The 19,355-nt window shown below is 38.9% G+C and overlaps 3 protein-coding genes across 3 annotated transcripts; all 3 read left to right on the top strand.

Annotated features, from left to right (window-relative positions):
- Positions 1–449: 449 nt before the first annotated feature.
- Positions 450–1,601, top strand: LOC120291280 (disease resistance protein RPV1-like). The gene has a single exon (XM_039308445.1). The coding sequence runs from the start codon at positions 450–452 to the stop codon at positions 1,599–1,601; it is 1,152 nt and encodes a 383-aa protein (XP_039164379.1).
- Positions 1,602–4,737: 3,136 nt separating this feature from the next.
- On the top strand, positions 4,738–6,154 carry LOC120291279 (disease resistance protein RPV1-like). Its single transcript, XM_039308437.1, has 2 exons — positions 4,738–5,431; positions 5,535–6,154. Exons 1-2 carry the CDS (start codon positions 4,738–4,740, stop codon positions 6,152–6,154), a joined length of 1,314 nt encoding a protein of 437 aa, XP_039164371.1.
- Positions 6,155–9,549: 3,395 nt separating this feature from the next.
- On the top strand, positions 9,550–19,023 carry LOC120291277 (disease resistance protein RUN1-like). Its single transcript, XM_039308435.1, has 3 exons — positions 9,550–9,763; positions 18,128–18,304; positions 18,419–19,023. The coding sequence occupies exons 1-3, from the start codon at positions 9,550–9,552 to the stop codon at positions 19,021–19,023; spliced, it is 996 nt and encodes a 331-aa protein (XP_039164369.1).
- The last annotated feature ends 332 nt before the right edge of the window (positions 19,024–19,355 follow it).

Here is a 19,355-nt window from a genome sequence, read left to right as displayed (position 1 = left end):
GCTCAAGACTCTTGATGCCTCTTATTGTGCATCATTAGCCCGTATACCAAGCTCCATATGCCATCTAGCATCTCTGTCCGTCCTTGACCTAGGGGTTTGTGATAAACTTGCTCAACTTAGGACACAATAGGCTCCCCTCACATCGCTGCGAGCTTGTTATTATCGGAATGCCGCTCGTTGAGAGAAATTCCTGCTTCGATTGGAAATTTGGCATCATTGATTGAGCTGGATTTAAAATCTGAGAATTTGATGAATTGCCCGAATTTATCGGTTCTTTAAAGAAGCTCAAGACTCTTGATGCCTCTTATTGTGCATCATTAGCCCGCATACCAAGCTCCATAGGACATCTAGCATCTCTGTCTCTCCTTGACCTAAGAGGCTGCGATAAACTTGCTCAACTTACGACACAATAGGCTCCCTCACATCGCTGCGAAGTTGTTATTATCGGAATGCCACTTGTTGAGAGAAATGCCCCGATCCATCGGAAAGTTGGAATCATTGGCGAGCTACATTTGAAATCTACGGCATTTGAAGAATTGCCCGAATTTATCGGTTCTTTAAAGAATCTCAAGACTCTTGATGCCTCTTATTGTGCATCATTAGCCCGTATACCAAGCTCCATATGCCATCTAGCATCTCTGTCTGTCCTTGACCTAGGGGGCTGTGATAAACTTGCTCAACTTCCGGACACAATAGGCTCCCTCACATCGCTGCAGAGCTTGTTATTATCGGAATGCCACTTGTTGAGAGAAATGCCAGACTCCATCGGAAAGTTGGAATCATTGACCGAGCTGCATTTAAAATATACAGAATTTGATGAATTGCCCGAATTTATCGGTTCTTTAAAGAAGCTCAAGACTCTTGATGCCTCTTATTGTGCATCATTAGCCCGCATACCAAGCTCCATATGCCATCTCGCATCTCTGTCTTGCCTTTACCTAAGGGGGTGCGGTAAACTTGCTAAACTTCCCGACAACATAGGCTCCCTCACATCACTGGAGCACTTGTTCTTACAGGATTGCCACACGTTGAGAGAAATGCCAGACTCCATCGGAAAGTTGGAATCATTGATCGGGCTAGGCTTAAAATCTACAGCATTTGAAGAATTGCCTGAATTTATTGGTTCTTTAAAGAAGCTCAAGTTTCTTGAAGCCTCTTATTGTGCATCATTAGCCCGCATACCAAGCTCCATAAGCCATCTATCATCTCTGGATCTCCTTAACGTAAGCGGGTGCGATAAACTTGCTCAACTTCCGGACACAATAGGCTCTCTCACATCGATGCAGACATTGTTATTATCGCAATGCCACTCGTTGAGAGAAATGCCAGCCTCCATCGGAAAGTTGGAATCATTGACCGAGCTGCATTTAAAATCTACAGAATTTGATGAATTGCCCGAATTTATCGGTTCTTTAAAGAAGCTCAAGACTCTTGATGCCTCTTATTGTGCATCATTAGCCCGCATACCAAGCTCCATAGGACATCTAGCATCTCTGTCTCTCCTTGACCTAAGAGGCTGCGATAAACTTGCTCAACTTCACGACACAATAGGCTCCCTCACATCGCTGCGAAGTTGTTATTATCGGAATGCCACTTGTTGAGAGAAATGCCCCGAGTCCATCGGAAAGTTGGAATCATTGGTCGAGCTACATTTAAAATCTACGGCATTTGAAGAATTGCCCGAATTTATCGGTTCTTTAAAGAAGCTCAAGACTCTTGATGCCTCTTATTGTGCATCATTAGCCCGCATACCAAGCTCTATATGCCATCTAGCATCTCTGTCTGTCCTTGACCTAAAGGGGTGTGATAAACTTGCTCAACTTCCGGACACAATAGGCTCCCTCACATCATTACAGAGCTTGTTATTATCGGAATGCCAATCGTTGAGAAAAATGCCAGACTCGATCGGAAAGTTGGAATCATTGACCGAGCTGCATTTAAAATCTTTAGCATTTGAAGAATTGCCTAAATTTATCAGTTCTTTAAATAAGCTCAAGACTCTTGATGCCTCTTATTGTGTTTCATTAGCCCAAATACCAAGCTGCATAGGCCATCTCGCATCTCTGTCTTGCCTTGACCTAAGGGGGTGCGATGAACTTGCTCAACTTCCGGACACAATAGGCTCCCTCACTTCACTGCAGAGATTGTTATTATCAGAATGCCACTCATTGAGAGAAATGCCAGACTCCATCGGAAAGTTGGAATCATTGACCGAGCTGCATTTAAAATCTACGGCATTTGAAGAATTGCCTGAATTTATTGGTTCTTTAAAGAAGCTCAAGTTTCTCGATGCCTCTTATTGTGCATCATTAGCCCGCATCCCAAGCTCCATAGGACATCTAGCATCTCTGTCTCTCCTTGACCTAAGGGGGTGCGATAACCTTGCTCAACTTCCCGACACAATAGGATGCCTCACATCGTTGCAGAAGTTGTTATTATCGGAATGCCGCTTGTTAAGAGAAATGCCCCAGTCAATTAGAAAGTTGGAATCATTGACCGAGCTGCATTTAAAATCTACAAGCATTTGAAGAATTGCCCGAATTTATCGGTTCTTTAAACAAGCTCAAGACTCTTGATGTCTCTTATTGTGCATCGTTAGCCGCATACCAAGCTCCATATGCCATCTCGCATCTCTGTCTGGCCTTAACCTAAGGGGGTGCGATAAAGTTGCTCAACTTCCCGACACCATAGGCTCCCTCACATCGCTGCAGCTCTTGTTATTATCAGAATGCCACTCGTTGAGAGAATTGCCAGACTCCATCAGAAATTTGGAATCTTTGATCGGGCTGGGTTTAAACTCTACATCATTTGAAGAATTGCCCGAATTTATTGGTTCTTTAAAGAAGCTCAAGTTTCTTGATGCCTCTTATTGTGCATCATTAGTCCACATACCAAGCTCCATAAGCCATCTAGCATCTTTGTCTTTACTTAACCTAAGGGGGTGCCATAAACTTGCTCAACTTCCAGACACAATAGGCTCTCTCACATCGCTGCAGAGATTGTTATTATCGCAATGCCACTCGTTGAGAGAAATGCCAGCCTCCATCGGAAAGTTGGAATCATTGACTGAGCTACATTTAAAATCTACGGCATTTGAAGAATTGCCCGAATTTATCGGTTCTTTAAAGAAGCTCAAGACTCTTAATGCCTCTTATTGTTCATCATTAGCCCGCATACCAAGCTCCATATGCCATCTAGCATCTCTGTCTCTCCTTGACCTAAGGGGGTGTGATAAACTTGCTCAACTTCCGGACACAATAGGCTCCCTCACATCGCTGCAGAGCTTGCTATTATCGGAATGCCACTCGTTGAGAGAAATGCCAGACTCGATCGGAAAGTTGGAATCATTGACCAAGCTGCATTTAAAATCTACATCATTTGAAGAATTGCCCGAATTTATCGGTTCTTTAAAGAAGCTCAAGACTCTTAATGCCTCTTATTGTTCATCATTAGCCCGCATACCAAGCTCCATATGCCATCTAGCATCTCTGTCTCTCCTTGACCTAAGGGGTGTGATAAACTTGCTCAACTTCCGGACACAATAGGCTCCCTCACATCGCTGCAAAAGTTGTTATTATCGGAATGCCACTTGTTGAGAGAAATGCCCCAATCCATCGGAAAGTTGGAATCATTGACTGAGCTACATTTAAAATCTACAACATTTGAAGAATTGCCCGAATTTATCGGTTCTTTAAAGAAGCTCAAGACTCTTGATGCCTCTTATTGTGCATCATTAGCCTGCATACCAAGCTCCATATGCCATCTAGCATCTCTGTCTCTCCTTGACCTAAGGGGGTGTGATAAACTTGCTCAACTTCCGGACACAATAGGCTCCCTCACATCGCTGCGAGCTTGCTATTATCGGAATGCCACTCGTTGAGAGAAATGCCGGACTCGATCGGAAAGTTGGAATCATTGACCGAGCTGCATTTAAAATCTACATCATTTGAAGAATTGCCCGAATTTATCGGTTCTTTAAAGAAGCTCAAGACTCTTGATTCCTCTTATTGTGCATCATTAGCCCGCATCCCAAGCTCCATAGGACATCTAGCATCTCTGTCTCTCCTTGACCTAAGGGGTGTGATAAACTTGCTCAACTTCCGGACACAATAGGCTCCCTCACATCGCTGCAGAAGTTGTTATTATCGGAATGCCACTTGTTGAGAGAAATGCCCCAGTCCATCGGAAAGTTGGAATCATTGACTGAGCAACATTTAAAATCTACAACATTTGAAGAATTGCCCGAATTTATCGGTTCTTTAAAGAAGCTCAAGACTCTTGATGCCTCTTATTGTGCATCATTAGCCCGCATCCCAAGCTCCATAGGACATCTAGCATCTTTGTCTGTCCTTGACCTAAGGGGGTGTGATAAACTTGCTCAACTTCCGGACACAATAGGCTCCCTCACATCGCTGCAGAGCTTGCTATTATCGGAATGCCACTCGTTGAGAGAAATGCCAGACTCGATCGGAAAGTTGGAATCATTGACCGAGCTGCATTTAAAATCTACATCATTTGAAGAATTGCCCGAATTTATTGGTTCTTTAAAGAAGCTCAAGACTCTTGATTCCTCTTATTGTGCATCATTAGCCCGCATCCCAAGCTCCATAGGACATCTAGCATCTCTGTCTCTCCTTGACCTAAGGGGTGTGATAAACTTGCTCAACTTCCGGACACAATAGGCTCCCTCACATCGCTGCGAAGTTGTTATTATCGGAATGCCACTTGTTGAGAGAAATGCCCCAGTCCATCGGAAAGGTGGAATCATTGACTGAGCTACATTTAAAATCTACAACATTTGAAGAATTGCCCGAATTTATCGGTTCTTTAAAGAAGCTCAAGACTCTTGATGCCTCTTATTGTGCATCATTAGCCCGCATCCCAAGCTCCATAGGACATCTAGCATCTCTGTCTCTCTTTGACCTAAGGGGGTGTGATAAACTTGCTCAACTTCCTGACACAATAGGCTCCCTCACATCGCTGCAGAGCTTGCTATTATCGGAATGCCACTCGTTGAGAGAAATGCCAGACTCGATCGGAAAGTTGGAATCATTGACCGAGCTGCATTTAAAATCTACATCATTTGAAGAATTGCCCGAATTTATTGGTTCTTTAAAGAAGCTCAAGACTCTTGATTCCTCTTATTGTGCATCATTAGCCCGCATCCCAAGCTCCATAGGACATCTAGCATCTCTGTCTCTCCTTGACCTAAGGGGGTGTGATAAACTTGCTCAACTTCCGGACACAATAGGCTCCCTCACATCGCTGCAGAAGTTGTTATTATCGGAATGCCACTTGTTGAGAGAAATGCCCCAGTCCATCGGAAATTTGGAATCATTGACCGAGCTGCATTTAAAATCTACATCATTTGAAGAATTGCCCGGATTTATTGGTTCTTTAAAGAAGCTCAAGACTCTTGATTCCTCTTATTGTGCATCATTAGCCCGCATCCCAAGCTCCATAGGACAGCTAGCATCTCTCTCTCCTTGACCTAAGGGGGTGTGATAAACTTGCTCAACTTCCGGACACAATAGGCTCCCTCACATCGCTGCAGAGCTTGCTATTATCGGAATGCCACTCGTTGAGAGAAATGCCAAACTCGATCGGAAAGTTGGAATCATTGACCGAGCTGCATTTAAAATCTACATCATTTGAAGAATTGCCCGAATTTATTGGTTCTTTAAAGAAGCTCAAGACTCTTGATTCCTCTTATTGTGCATCATTAGCCCGCATCCCAAGCTCCATAGGACATCTAGCATCTCTGTCTCTCCTTGACCTAAGGGGGTGTGATAAACTTGCTCAACTTCCGGACACAATAGGCTCCCTCACATCGCTGCAGAGCTTGCTATTATCGGAATGCCACTTGTTGAGAGAAATGCCAGAGTCGATCAGAAAGTTGGAATCATTGACCGAGCTGCATTTAAAATCTACAGCATTTGAAGAATTGCCCAAATTTATTGGTTCTTTAAAGAAGCTCAAGACTCTTGATTCCTCTTATTGTGCGTCATTAGCCCGCATCTCAAGCTCCATAGGACATCTAGCATCTCTATCTCTCCTTGACCTAAGGGGTGTGATAAACTTGGTCAACTTCCCCGACACAATAGGCTCCCTCACATCGCTGCGAGCTTGCTATTATCGGAATGCCACTCGTTGAGAGAAATGCCAGACTCGATCGGAAAGTTGGAATCATTGACCGAGCTGCATTTAAAATCTACATCATTTGAAGAATTGCCCGAATTTATTGGTTCTTTAAAGAAGCTCAAGACTCTTGATTCCTCTTATTGTGCATCATTAGCCCGCATCCCAAGCTCCATAGGACATCTAGCATCTCTGTCTCTCCTTGACCTAAGGGGGTGTGATAAACTTGCTCAACTTCCGGACACAGTAGGCTCCCTCACATCGCTGCAGAGCTTGCTATTATCGGAATGCCACTCGTTGAGAGAAATGCCAGACTCGATCGGAAAGTTGGAATCATTGACCGAGCTGCATTTAAAATCTACATCATTTGAAGAATTGCCCGAATTTATTGGTTCTTTAAAGAAGCTCAAGACTCTTGATTCCTCTTATTGTGCATCATTAGCCCGCATACCAAGCTCCATATGCCATCTAGCATCTTTGTCTGTCCTTGACCTAAGGGGGTGTAATAAACTTGCTCATGTTCCGGACACAATAGGCTCCCTCACATCGCTGCAGAGCTTGTTATTATCGGAGTACCACTCGTTGAGAGAAATGCCAGACTCTATCGAAAAGTTGGAATCGTTATCGGGTTGAGCTTAAAATCTACATCATCTGAAGAATTGCCCGAATTTATGGGTTCTTTAAGGAAGCTCAAGACTCTTAAGCCCTATTATTGTGTATGATTAGCCTGCATACCAAGCTCTATAGGCCATCTAGCATCTCCGAAAGTCCAAATCGGGAACTCGCTTGGACCACTCGCTACGTGAGCTTGAGGGGGCAATTCGGTACATTCCGAGTGGCCGAAGGCTTCTTCGAGATGCGAGGCGGGGACCACTCGTGGGCTTCGGTTTCAGAGCAGCTGGCCGTCGCAGCGGTGAAGCAAAGTGGAGAGGAGGAGCGACGTGGGTCCGCTTGAAGAGACGACTTGGGCAGAATCCACGGGGCAAATTTCTACTCTGTTTTCGAGGATAAGAGGGTCTGGGACAGTTGGACGCCAATAACTCAGCATTGTTTAAGCACGCACGGTAGAGGGTGTTGAGTACAGCTAATCCGACGTCGAAGGCTGAGAACAGCCGAAGATCGCAGCGGTGGGTGGATTCTGTTGTTTGAGCACTTCTCAGGTATTCGATTGCTCCATTTTCTTTAGATGAGTTTCGGTTTGAGTCCTTGGAGACATTTCTGCATTCCAAGATCTGGACTGTGAAAGCCAGCGCTTTTTTTCAAGGCTTTGCTCGATCAATCTTCTATTTGGTCAATCACACTTTATTTTTGTTTGAATGTAGCCACGAATTGAGCTTTGACAGACATTTCAGCAATTCCCGGATGTGGGATTCCATATTTCTCTTCACTGTTTCCTGGTTTCCTTTGAGGCTCTTCTCCATCAATCTCTTTCACTGCCTTTGTAGGTGATTACGGATGCGGAGGCGGAGCCTAAAAGATTCCATATGTGGGGCGTCTTCCTCAACCTCTTTTACTGCCTTTGTAGGCTATGCTCCTCCAATTATCTCGAGATGGAAAGAAATGAACCCACTCATTCCGAAGATCCGAATCCCGGGGCTTTTTCCTCGTCATCCTCTCCACTTGTAGGTGATTACGAAGGCAGAACCAACGAGATGGGTGGAAATGATTATGAAGTGTTCTTGAGTTTTAGAGGAAAAGATACTCGCAAAGGCTTTACATATCACCTTTATATTAGTCTTGTTCATGCAGGAATTCATGTATTCAGAGACAATAATGAGCTCCGTTTTGGTGAGGAGATTGGTCCGAAACTTCTCTACAGTATTATGCAGTCCAAGATCTCAATTGCGATTATCTCAGAGAACTATGCTTCCAGCAAATGGTGCCTTCGTGAGCTGACTCAGATGTTGAAGTGCAAGAGAAGCAAATGGCAAATAGTGTTGCCCATATTTTACAAAGTTGAACCGTCGCAGGTGCGGCATCCTACAAGGAGATTCGGAGATGCTATCAAGGAAAATAGAAAGAACTTGGGTGACATGGTTGTGAAAGAATGGGAAGAAGCATTACAAGAAGTCAGCTATTTGAAAGGATGGGAATTAGAGAAATTTGAAAATGGGTACATCATTCTCCACCAAAACATTGTTTAGTTTTTCATAACTAGATCTTGAAAAAGAATATCACTATTGCCATCATATATTGAAACTTATATTGTTATCTTATAGGCATGAAGCCACGTTGGTTAAATCGGTTGTCAGAAGAGTTACGATGGAGTTAAGAAGAACTTTTCAACTTATTGTTCCCGAACAGTTCGTTGGAATTGGTGAGCGGGTGGAAGAGATCATAAGCTTGATAGATCCCAAATTTAATGAGACAAGGATTATTGGAATTTATGAAATGGGCAGTATCGGTAAGACAACTCTCGCAAGGGTCCTATACATCGATCTCTCTATTCATTTTGAACATCATAGCTTCATGGAAAATGTACGAGAAACATCTATGCGCAAGAGTATTGAATACCTACAAAAGCAGCTCATTTACGATATATTGAGAAGTCCATATGATGTGTCTAATGTGTACGAGGGAATTTAGTGTCATCAAATCTTGATTTATAAGTAAGAAAGTACTCATTATTCTTGATGATATAGATGATAATACTCAATTGAATGCTCTGGCTGGAGACAGTACTTGGTTTAAAGCTGGAAGTATAGGGTGCGTTTGTTTGCGTTTCGTTTAAAAATTGTTCCGGGGAACAGTAACAAAAAAAAAAAAAGTGTTTGTTCCGGGAACAATTTCGAACAAAAACGCGTTTGGTAAACTTGTTCGAAATATAATAAGAATAGAAATACGTTTGGTAAGTTTGTATAATTTTTTTATTTCTTTTAATATTTTAATATTTTAATTTTAATATTTTATTTTCTTTCTTATTTTTCCTTTTTCTTTTTCCTTTTTCTTTTTTCTTTTCCTTTTTCCTTTTTTTTTCTACTTTTGGCGGCGGCCTCGCCGGCCTGGCAGCCGAGGCTCGCCGGCCCTCGGCGAGGCTCGGCGTCGCGGCCCGGCGATGCTTGGCGTCGCCGGCCGCCGGGCGGCTCGGCCTCGCCGGATCGGGCGAGATCGAGCTCGCCCGGCCCGGGCGTGAGGTCGGCCTCGCCGCGCCGGGCCGCCGGTGACCCGAGCCACACCGTCGTCTCCCTCCACCGCATCGGCGACCGCGCTCGACGCCACCTCGCCGCCACCGCATCGGCGACCGCCCCTCCGCCTCACGCCCGATCGACGCATCTGCAGGTCTCGAGCCTCCGTTCGCCACCGCCGCATCAGATCTCACCGCGCCATGACCCACGACTTCGAGATCCGCTCGATCGTCGACCCCGCGCCGGCCCACGACTCGACCGGCCGTCCTCGCCGCTCCGCTCCTAGATGTCCGCCGCTCGAGACCCCACGGCCGAGCCCCGCACCGCAGCCGCCCGCCGCCCGGCCGACCGGCGACCCGGCTCCGTCACCCGCTCGCAGGTGGAGACGCTCGCAGCGGCCTGTCGGCGTCGGAGAGGACGGACGGTGGAGAAGCCGGATGGTCTCGAGACGAGGCGGCTGTCGGTGCCGGAGAGTGGGAGGCGGCTGTCGGCGCCGGAGAGTGGGAGGCGCCGGAGAAGACGACGGTGGAGACGTTGCACGAGGAGAGGCTCGGAGGAGACATGTTCCCTTTTGTTCCTTTTTGTTTCGATTTGTGTTTGTAAAACAAAAACACAAATTTTGTGTTTCTTGTTTTTTCATTTTTTTGTTCCGGGAACAAAAGAACAAAAAAAACAGAAAAAGTGTTTAAAAACAAAAAAAAGAATACAAACAAACGGGCCCATAGTCATCATAACAACTAGAAACAAGAGGATTCTTGACGAGGCTAGGGCAGACCACATGTACCCACTCAATGAGTTGCCTTTGGATAAATCATTGATTTTATTTAATAGACATGCCTTTAGAAAGAATTCTCCTCAAAGAGATTATGAAGACATCTCTCATGATATTGTATCTACTACTGGAGGGCTTCCCTTAGCTCTTGAAATTATAGGTTCATTCTTATGTGGAAGGACAAAAAGAGTATGGAAAGATTGTTAAATTTATGACTCGAGTTTGAGATTCGCTGGACTATTGAAAATTTACAAAATAGGAAATATAAAATAAATTGAAGTAAAGTTTCTTCTTTGCTGAGAAGTCAGCGGAATCCGAAGAAAAGAATAGTGAAGCCCTGCACATGATTCCCTCTGCAAATGAAGATTGGTTTAATGGTGGGGCCCAAGGTCAAACCTTTGACCTTGGGAACACGCGCACACGCACACGTATAAAAGCAGAATCTATTTTCCTTCTTAGGAGGCTTGCTTCAAGTCGGTAAAGAAACCCTACGAAGAAGAAGCGTCGTACGTCCGCCGAAGTCTACGAAGCTGCACGTCCACTAAGCTGCAAGTCCTCCACCCGAAGCTTTGAGGAGATACGCGAATCCGTTCGTAGAGCGTATTGTTTTGAGCTTGAACGCGCGGTAACTTTGTGCCGTGAGTTTATACCAAGTGAATTGTTTATTTATAAGCACTTTGGGTTTGGGGTTAAATTGGGGTTTGGGAAACACTGAGAGAGTGTTTGAGTGGCTTGAGTGTGTAATCTCTTTGTATCGCTTGATCTATAGTGAAATTCGTTGCTGCTCTCTCCGTGGACGTAGGTCTTTACGATGAACCATGTAAATCGGTGTCCGATTTATTTTCTTCATCTGTCTATATTATTGTTCGATCGCTCGCCTTTTCGCAATAAATATACATTAAAGAAGTTAAAGAAAGCACCCGACCAGAAAGTGCAAAAGACATTGAGGATAAGTTACGATGCATTGGAATATGACGAGCAACAGATTTTTTTGGACATAGCATGTTTTTTTATTGAATCATCTAAAGAAAGTTCGACTTATATGTGGGATGACTGCAGTTTTTTTCCGGAGAAGGGGATTGAAGTATTGAGTCTTATGTCCCTAATTAAAATTGACGAAGACGGCAAACTAATGATGCATGATCAACTGAGAGATTTTGGAAGGGAAATTGTTCGTCTAGAAAATCAAAAGGAACCTCAAAATCGTAGCAGATTATGGATTAGTGAGGAAGCTGCAGATGTGATTGACAATAACAAGGTAAGAGTGACAATAACAAGGTAAGAGTTTTATCCACTTGTCTTAGCCAGTGAATGGGAGTTCATTTTCTCTTTCATGTTTAAGATAAAATTTAGTGTAAAAAATTGTCGCTTCTACTAGCAAAAGAGCTCTTCCGATTAATTGCTGTTCTCACCTGATTCTCGAACGTAATTGAGGAGCAATTTCTTGGTTATTGATTATATATATAGTGATGGGGACACTGTCTTTCGGTAACTTCAATGCAACTGCAAAATTATAGAAATATAATGTTTAACAGAGCACTTAAAAAAAAAAAAAAGCTGGCTTCTATAAATTGTTGGCGGCCAAGCTTTTCCCACATTAATGTTTGATGCACGTGTTTGATGTTTGAATTTTTGCTTTGATTTCTTATGAGGTCTTTTCTTTCTTTTTTCTTTTACTGAGTATTGACTTCTTATGTTTTGTTCGCTATGAGAAATGAGACCTCCGTTCATTTGTGGTGATTACTAATTAGCTATTATCTTGGCCACGTATTTTTTAAGATTGGGATTAAGTATACTTTTAGTGTCCTAAGTATTATTATTTATGCGATTTAGTCCCCTATCTTTTTTTTATTATTTATTATAATGTAGTCATTTATCTTTCACAGTTTGTGTAAGCGAGTTCTTTGTTGTCTACCAATAGTCAGCTCAGTCAATTTGCTGATGTGACTTTCATATTTATTTAAGATATATGCACAATCTTGCAGTGTAACCCTCTAAACATATATTATTTTCATTCTATTGACTTTCCACAATAGTGGACAATTTTTTCTATGAATTTGCTAATATTATTTTTTATTTTTGCGATCATGGATAATTTTTCTTTTAATCCACTAATAGCGTTTGTTTGTCAAATATTCACTATCATGTTCAACTCTTAGTGAGCATCTTATTATTAAAAAAAAAAGGTTTAGTAAATTTTATATCATCATTTGCTAAATATGGGCTATCGTGTGATTCTTTTATCTATCTTTTATTTGTCAAATATTGACTACCCGGTATAATAATATTTCTACGTCATTTAATCCTTTGCAAGCAATTTATTTAGCACATATTTAGTACATTTCTATCATTTATTTGTTGAACACGAGCCATCATTTTATATAAATTTTTTATCTGTTTTTTTATTATAATTTACTTATAAAATATGACAAAATATTTTCTCATAATGAGTATCCATAGAACTTTCAATCATAACGGCTATCACTTATTATACACATCGTTATATTTACTATTGAAGTTTATGTTGTCATGTGATAGAGCCCTTTAAACACATTTTTTTTACCTTGTATGATGGACAATTTTATTAATTCATCTACTTGTAAAGCCTGTTAGTTATTATTTTATTTTTTTGTGAGGATGGTTATTTTTGAGTCACAATGGGACGCCTTTCCAATCACAGTGGTCGTCCCTAGTAACACTCAATATACTTTTAGATGGGACTAATAGAAGCATAGATATCTTACTTAGACATTTAACACTCAAAATACTTCTAGCTTCAATTGCGCACTGTAGTTTTAGATCTCGATCTTCTATATTCTTCTCAATTCGGTGAATCTGCAATAACTAGAGTGGTAGTCAACGACTTACACTAATAGCCCCTATGGGTGCAGTAATGGAGTAAGGCTGTAATGTAATAGCTATAATGCTGAAATGTGATAAAGTTGTAATAGCTATATGCTGATTGGTAAAGTAATGTAATAGTTATTATAATCTTTGGTGTCATAAACGACATATGTAAATAAGGGGAAAATAGCATTTAGAATTACCAAAATGCACCTAAATCATAATTAGAGTGATTATCACTTTAATAATCTATCATGATTCATAAGTTTATGACCCCATAGAATTTATTGATTATATAATATATTGCATCACATTTATTTATCTTCTAATAATTTATTTATGATTATAATTAAAAATCAAGAACATAACATGTGATTGTATTAAAATAAATCTGATATTATAACGATTACCATTTTAATAGCCAATAATGAGTGCAATGCAACATATATATCATCAAGATATTGCAATTTAATATAAAAAATATCTTATAATTTAATAATTAAGTCATGATTTTGATTTTAACTTAATTATGTAATATGGGATTCCATAAAACTTAAAAATATCTATTACATGACTGATGGTGTGATAAACATAATTATATCACAACTGAGTGTTAATTAATGTAATTAGTAATTAAGAGTTTCATTATGTCAGGGATAATGTAATTTTAATATGAAAAATTTAGATAACCGTACCTAACGGGGACCAACTAATATTATGCTGATTAGTATGTTATATATAATTTCTAACATAATAGATAATTACGTACTATTATGATAACATAATCACTCTTTGATCAACTATTTACGTATTATTAAACAATTTTATTTATTAATCACATAAGATGTCATAAAAGTCAAGATAAGTATAATTGATGTTATCTTGACATAAATACTATAATATGATTATAATTAATATATATCTTAGTTATAATTAATAATCTAACATTGATAGAGTGGGTGGGAAAAGAGACATGAATTTTGGGAATAGCTATTACGGCAAGTAAATATTGTAATAGACTATAATTGCTATTGCTGTAATCAAACGTGCTCCAATAATCTAAATGTGTCATGATAATGCATTGCTATATAATACATGTACGCGCATGCGTAACTCAAGCTTAGTATATGTGTACACCGAAATGACATAGGTTATGTGGTAAGATCTTTGGATCAAAATGAGACGTTAGAAGAAAAAGTAGAATTTTTCCAATAACAGGACTAAGAGAGCCGTAAATATTTTACTCAGATTCTTCTTTTGATCCATCCGTATTTATTTATTTTCTCTCTTTCTTTTAAAGCTCCTCCACAAAGAGTAGTCTAATCATATTGAGTTAATAATGTATTTACATTCTACTGAATCCTAAAAAATACGATATATTACATTGCTGTAGACTTCTACTACTAATACAATCTACACACTCTAAAAATAGAGAATCTAAACATTCTTTTGTTCCATTATAAGGAAGACACTATATAAAGAAATTATCACCAAGAAAAAAAAAGCAAAAGATGTTGCATAAAGAAGTATGTGTTATTAAGAAATAAAAATAAAGAAGTGGAAAGACAAATGGAAGTAACTAAGCATGTTAATAAGTACTTAAATAAGGTGTTAGAAGTAACTAAGTATGTTAGTAAGTACTTAAATAATGTGTTAACGGGAACACGATGTCGAAGGTCATTCAATTATAAGAATAAATATGGGAAGGTTATAGATGGAAAATGGAAAAATTGCTAAATTTTAATAGTAAAGATTACATGTGCACTGCATGTGACTAGAGGCATTTCTCAATATCTTTTAGATAGCCAGAAAATTGTTGAGTTATGAGTCATGGCATAGCTCCAAGGACACATGATATGTATTTCATCTTTAAAAATTGTTGAATTTTATTGTACAATTGAAGTTGAGTCTATTTGAAAATTCATGTGGTCATGCTATTTATTTAATTGGAAAAAGAAGATGAATTGCAAATCACATAACAAACATACTATTTCAAAAACAAACTCGTTCTAAATTACTATCATAAATACGAAGAAACGTGTCTATTCAAACTTGCCCTTTCAGAAAAAAAAAGGTTATTGTAAACATAAAAGAAGTAAATAATATTAACTGATACCGCTAAGGGCAAAGAAAGAAAAGAACTAAATATAATACATGTACCGTTAAATAAAGTCATTTACAAATATGCAACTGAAAATGTAAAGAGGAGCGTCTGTTCCAAGCACGTAACTCCCAAGAAATATCTATTCATCAAATAGGAATATTGTACTATTGGTTAAATGCCGTTTTTCGAAGAGAAATGTTTTTTGATGCAACAATAAAGTCATTGACACTGATCAATGTGTACTTCTGTTTTTAATTTGATAAATCAGAGAAACGGTAGTAGAATAACAAACGAACCGTACTAAAAATCAAGGAAGCCTAAGTAATCATTAAAAAAAAATTAAAAAGTGATACATCTTTAAATGTAATACTTTGAATAAACATGTTCGTTCATGAGAATTTCGATGGAGGCTCTACTTATCTACACTATTTAAAATAAACGTACTATTTTGGATGAAGTAAATAATATTGGCACTATATTATTTTGGATCCGACCTTTATTATTCAAAAAATAGTGTATGGTCAAGAATAAAGACTATAAAAATAAATGACTTCGTTTGGAAGAGTAATCAGCACTTCCCGACAAATTTCATGATCCCGACAATTTTATAGAAGAACAGTTATTATGATATCTTTGTATAAATAGACATATCTGAAAATTAATCCCCAAGTTCACGATTTCCGTGAAAAGTGTATGCAAGAATTTTTAGAGATGAAATTATAGATTTGTTTACAACGTTACATTGTACTTCTATAAGAATATATATTTGCAATGATATGTTTTAAAAATACTAATTTAATTTGAGAACCGTGTATTTTCAACAAAACTTATACTGACAAGCATAGATCTTCAATCCAATAACTATAAAAAAAATTTGAATGTTGAAGTATTGTCAGAACTAAGGTTTTTAACATAATACCTATTAATTTTTTTTTGCTAGGAATAATACTAATTAAACTTAGAATTTAAATATCTTAATACATACATGACCCTACTTTTAAATAGAAAATCATCGAATATTACAGTTGAGTAATAAAATAGCTTTACACGTACAACTTTTTTGGAAATTCATAAAAGAATGATAATTAGTAATAAAAGTAAACAACTTCACAACCATATGCTTGCAAAGAAGTAATATTGACGTAATATAATTAATCTCCATGTCCAATTGTCTGTTAGCAAGATCTTATTAATCTATGGGCAAATTGATCAAACATGACTGTTATTTCTCTGTTACAAATCGACACGTAATGAAAAGATAGCATCAAACAACTGTACTAAATAAAAAGAGGTAAACCATTTATATAACATTTAATATATGTTTTCTGCCCCATACAATGAAAAACACTCATTGTTAAAATACATTATAAGAAAGGAATGTAAAACATATGCGTACTTCTTGGGATGGAATTCTTGTTTTCATTTTGTTATTGAGAATTGCAAACAAGATACATAAGAAAAAAATGAGCATTCTACGATTGGGATTCTTTAGTATTGATACTTGATTTGATGGCAAGTTTGATAGATATATTTGAACCGTAAGAGCCATGTAGTTTCACACATAAAGGATACGAGATAGGAAAGTAAAATTCAAGGACCCTCCCTTGAGCTTCGCGTTTTACATAGGATAGACAAATAATATGCAATCACAACCTGTCATGTCATGAAGTTGAAGGTGAGAACCCTGCATCATAATAGTATGACAGAAAATTTGAAATCAATGCATCTTTTCTTATAGACAGTTGGTCTCATCCCATTATTCAGTACTACAATCTACAATATTTTCCAACTGCAGGGCACTAGTATGATTGAGGCCCTTTGTCTGAGCAAATATGATAGGGGAGGAAGTTACACAGCTGAGAAATTTAAAGATTTGACCAACTTAAGATTCCTTCAAATCGATGGTGTGAATCTCACCGGAAATTTTCAAAACTCACTTCTTCAATTAAGATGGATTGAATGGAGGAATTGTTGCTTGGATTTTGGAGTTGCGAACTTTCACCCGAAGAAATTAGTCGTGCTCGATTTGCAGAGTAGTTAGATTTCGGAGGACTGGGGAGGATGGGCTCCACTAAAGGTAAGACGTAGCATGTCTCTTATAAATAATCACATGTTATCGACAGGTGCAATTGCACCAAGTTCTCCTTTCTTTCTTCTAAAAATCCTTCTTCATATGATGGATTTTCCTCTAAGCATAAGAGGAATTTTAGGCACTTAAAATATGCCAGAAGCTTCTGCCCTTCAATGTCTTAACAGCCAGTCATACTTACCGTAAGACACGCTAATTTTTTTTTTAACTATATTAATTAAAATATATCAAAAATATATTTACAATACTATGTCTATGTTAACTTTAATTTAAGTGGTTTATGGCTTCCGCTTAATTTCTTCCCATGCAAAAGTATGTCCTTTTAGCAAGTCTTGTTATATGTATGTATGGATCTTCTTTCAAGGAGAAACAAAAACTTCCTCACAGTGACTTGTACATACATACTAGAATTCAAAATTCATTGTTATTTTTAGAGTAATGTAGATAATACGTGAATTGCTTTGACTTGTTGCACACAATATTTGTTCATTATAATTGTTCAATGTTGAAGTCACCGTACAACACAATTATAAAGATGTATTGTTATATGAGTCATTAAATCATCCTTCCAATGGCATTTAAATATTTTTAATATAACATTTTTTTGTATCTTGCACATATAGCATCTAAACTTTTATTTTCGTGAATAAAGTAGCCATTTATTTTTATAATAAAATTTGCATATCTCTAATTAACAAATAATAGCATCGACATAACTTTGAAAAACTAGGCATCATATTTTCTACGAAACGATTTTACCAATAATTGTAGTTAGCACTCATACATCCCTGATGTTCTCTTTGCAATAATATGCCTAAAAATATACATATTTTCGTGTAGCCAAAATACTAAAAAAAAGAAATGACAAAAATTAAATAAGACAACTATGGAGGAGCAGTGGAGCATGGGTATTTATATCCAATCTCATGGAGGTATACTCTCTTTCTTTCATTTAGGTGGCAACCAAACTTAAAGTTCTCAACCTTATGGGTTGTGCTCTGAGAACAACTCCAGACTTGTCTGCTTTAGGAGCTTGGAAATTTTGATTCTTGAAGATTGTGAGGATCTAGAAAAGATCCACCCTTCTATTAATGACATCAACACCCTCATCTCCTTGAATGTCAATGGTTGTTCAAAACTAAAGGAACTACCGCTTGGTGTCGGTAGAATGGAAGAATTGAGGGAGCTTCTCTCAAATGACACTATGATACGGGAGATTCCTATTGCGGGAGGCAATTTGACAAAACTGGAGACTCTAAAAGTTGCATGTTGTGAACAACTTGCAGGACTTCCAAAATACTTAGGCTCCCTTGTGTCATTAACTTAGTTGCACCTAAAATTTACAGAAATTGAAGAATTACCCGAATCAATTGGTTCTTTGAAGAAGCTCAAGACTCTTGATGCCTCTTATTGCCACTCATTAGCCTGCATACCAAGCTCTATAGGCCACGTGGCATCTTTATCTCTCCTGGACTTAACGGGGTGTGATAAATTTGCTCAACTTCCGGACACCATAGGCTCCCTCACATCGCTGCAAAGCGTGTTATTATCGGAATGCCACTCGATGAGAGAAATGCCAGACTCCATCGAAAAGTTGGAATCATTGACCGAGTTGCATTTAAAATATACAGCATTTGAAGAATTGCCCGAATTTATCGGTTCTTTAAAGAAGCTCGAGACTCTTGATGCCTCTTATTGTGCATCATTAGCCCGCATACCAAGCTCCATAGACCATTTGGCATCTCTGTCTCTCCTTGACCTAAGGGGGTGCAATAAACTTGCTCAACTTCCCGACACCATAGGCTCCCTCACATCGCTAGGGACGTTGTTGCTATCGAAATGCCACTCATTGAGAGAAACATCAGACTCCATCGGAAAGTTGGAATCATTGATCAACCTGGGTTTACAATCCACATCATTTGAAAAATTACCTAACTTCATAGGCTCTTGAAAGAAGCTCAAGACTCTTGATGCCTCTTGTTGTGCATCATTAGCCTGCATACCAAACACCATAGGCCATCTAGCATCTCTATCCCACCTTGACCTAAGGTGGTGCATGAAACTTGCGCAACTTCCCAACACCATAGGCTCCCTCACATCATTGCAGAGATTGTCATTATTGGAAGGCCACTTGTTGAGAGAAATGCCAGACTCCATCGGAAAGTTGGGATCATTGACCGACCTGTGTTTAAAATCTACAGGATTTGACGAATTGCCCAAATTTATTGGTTCTTTGAAGAAGCTCAAGAATCTTGATGCCTCTTATTGTGCATCATTAACCCG

This window comes from Eucalyptus grandis, chromosome 3 (genome assembly GCF_016545825.1).
Source record: "Eucalyptus grandis isolate ANBG69807.140 chromosome 3, ASM1654582v1, whole genome shotgun sequence".
In the NCBI taxonomy this organism is placed as follows: domain Eukaryota; kingdom Viridiplantae; phylum Streptophyta; class Magnoliopsida; order Myrtales; family Myrtaceae; genus Eucalyptus; species Eucalyptus grandis.
Note: the sequence above shows the minus strand (reverse complement) of the source record. Positions and strands in the feature narration are given on the sequence as shown.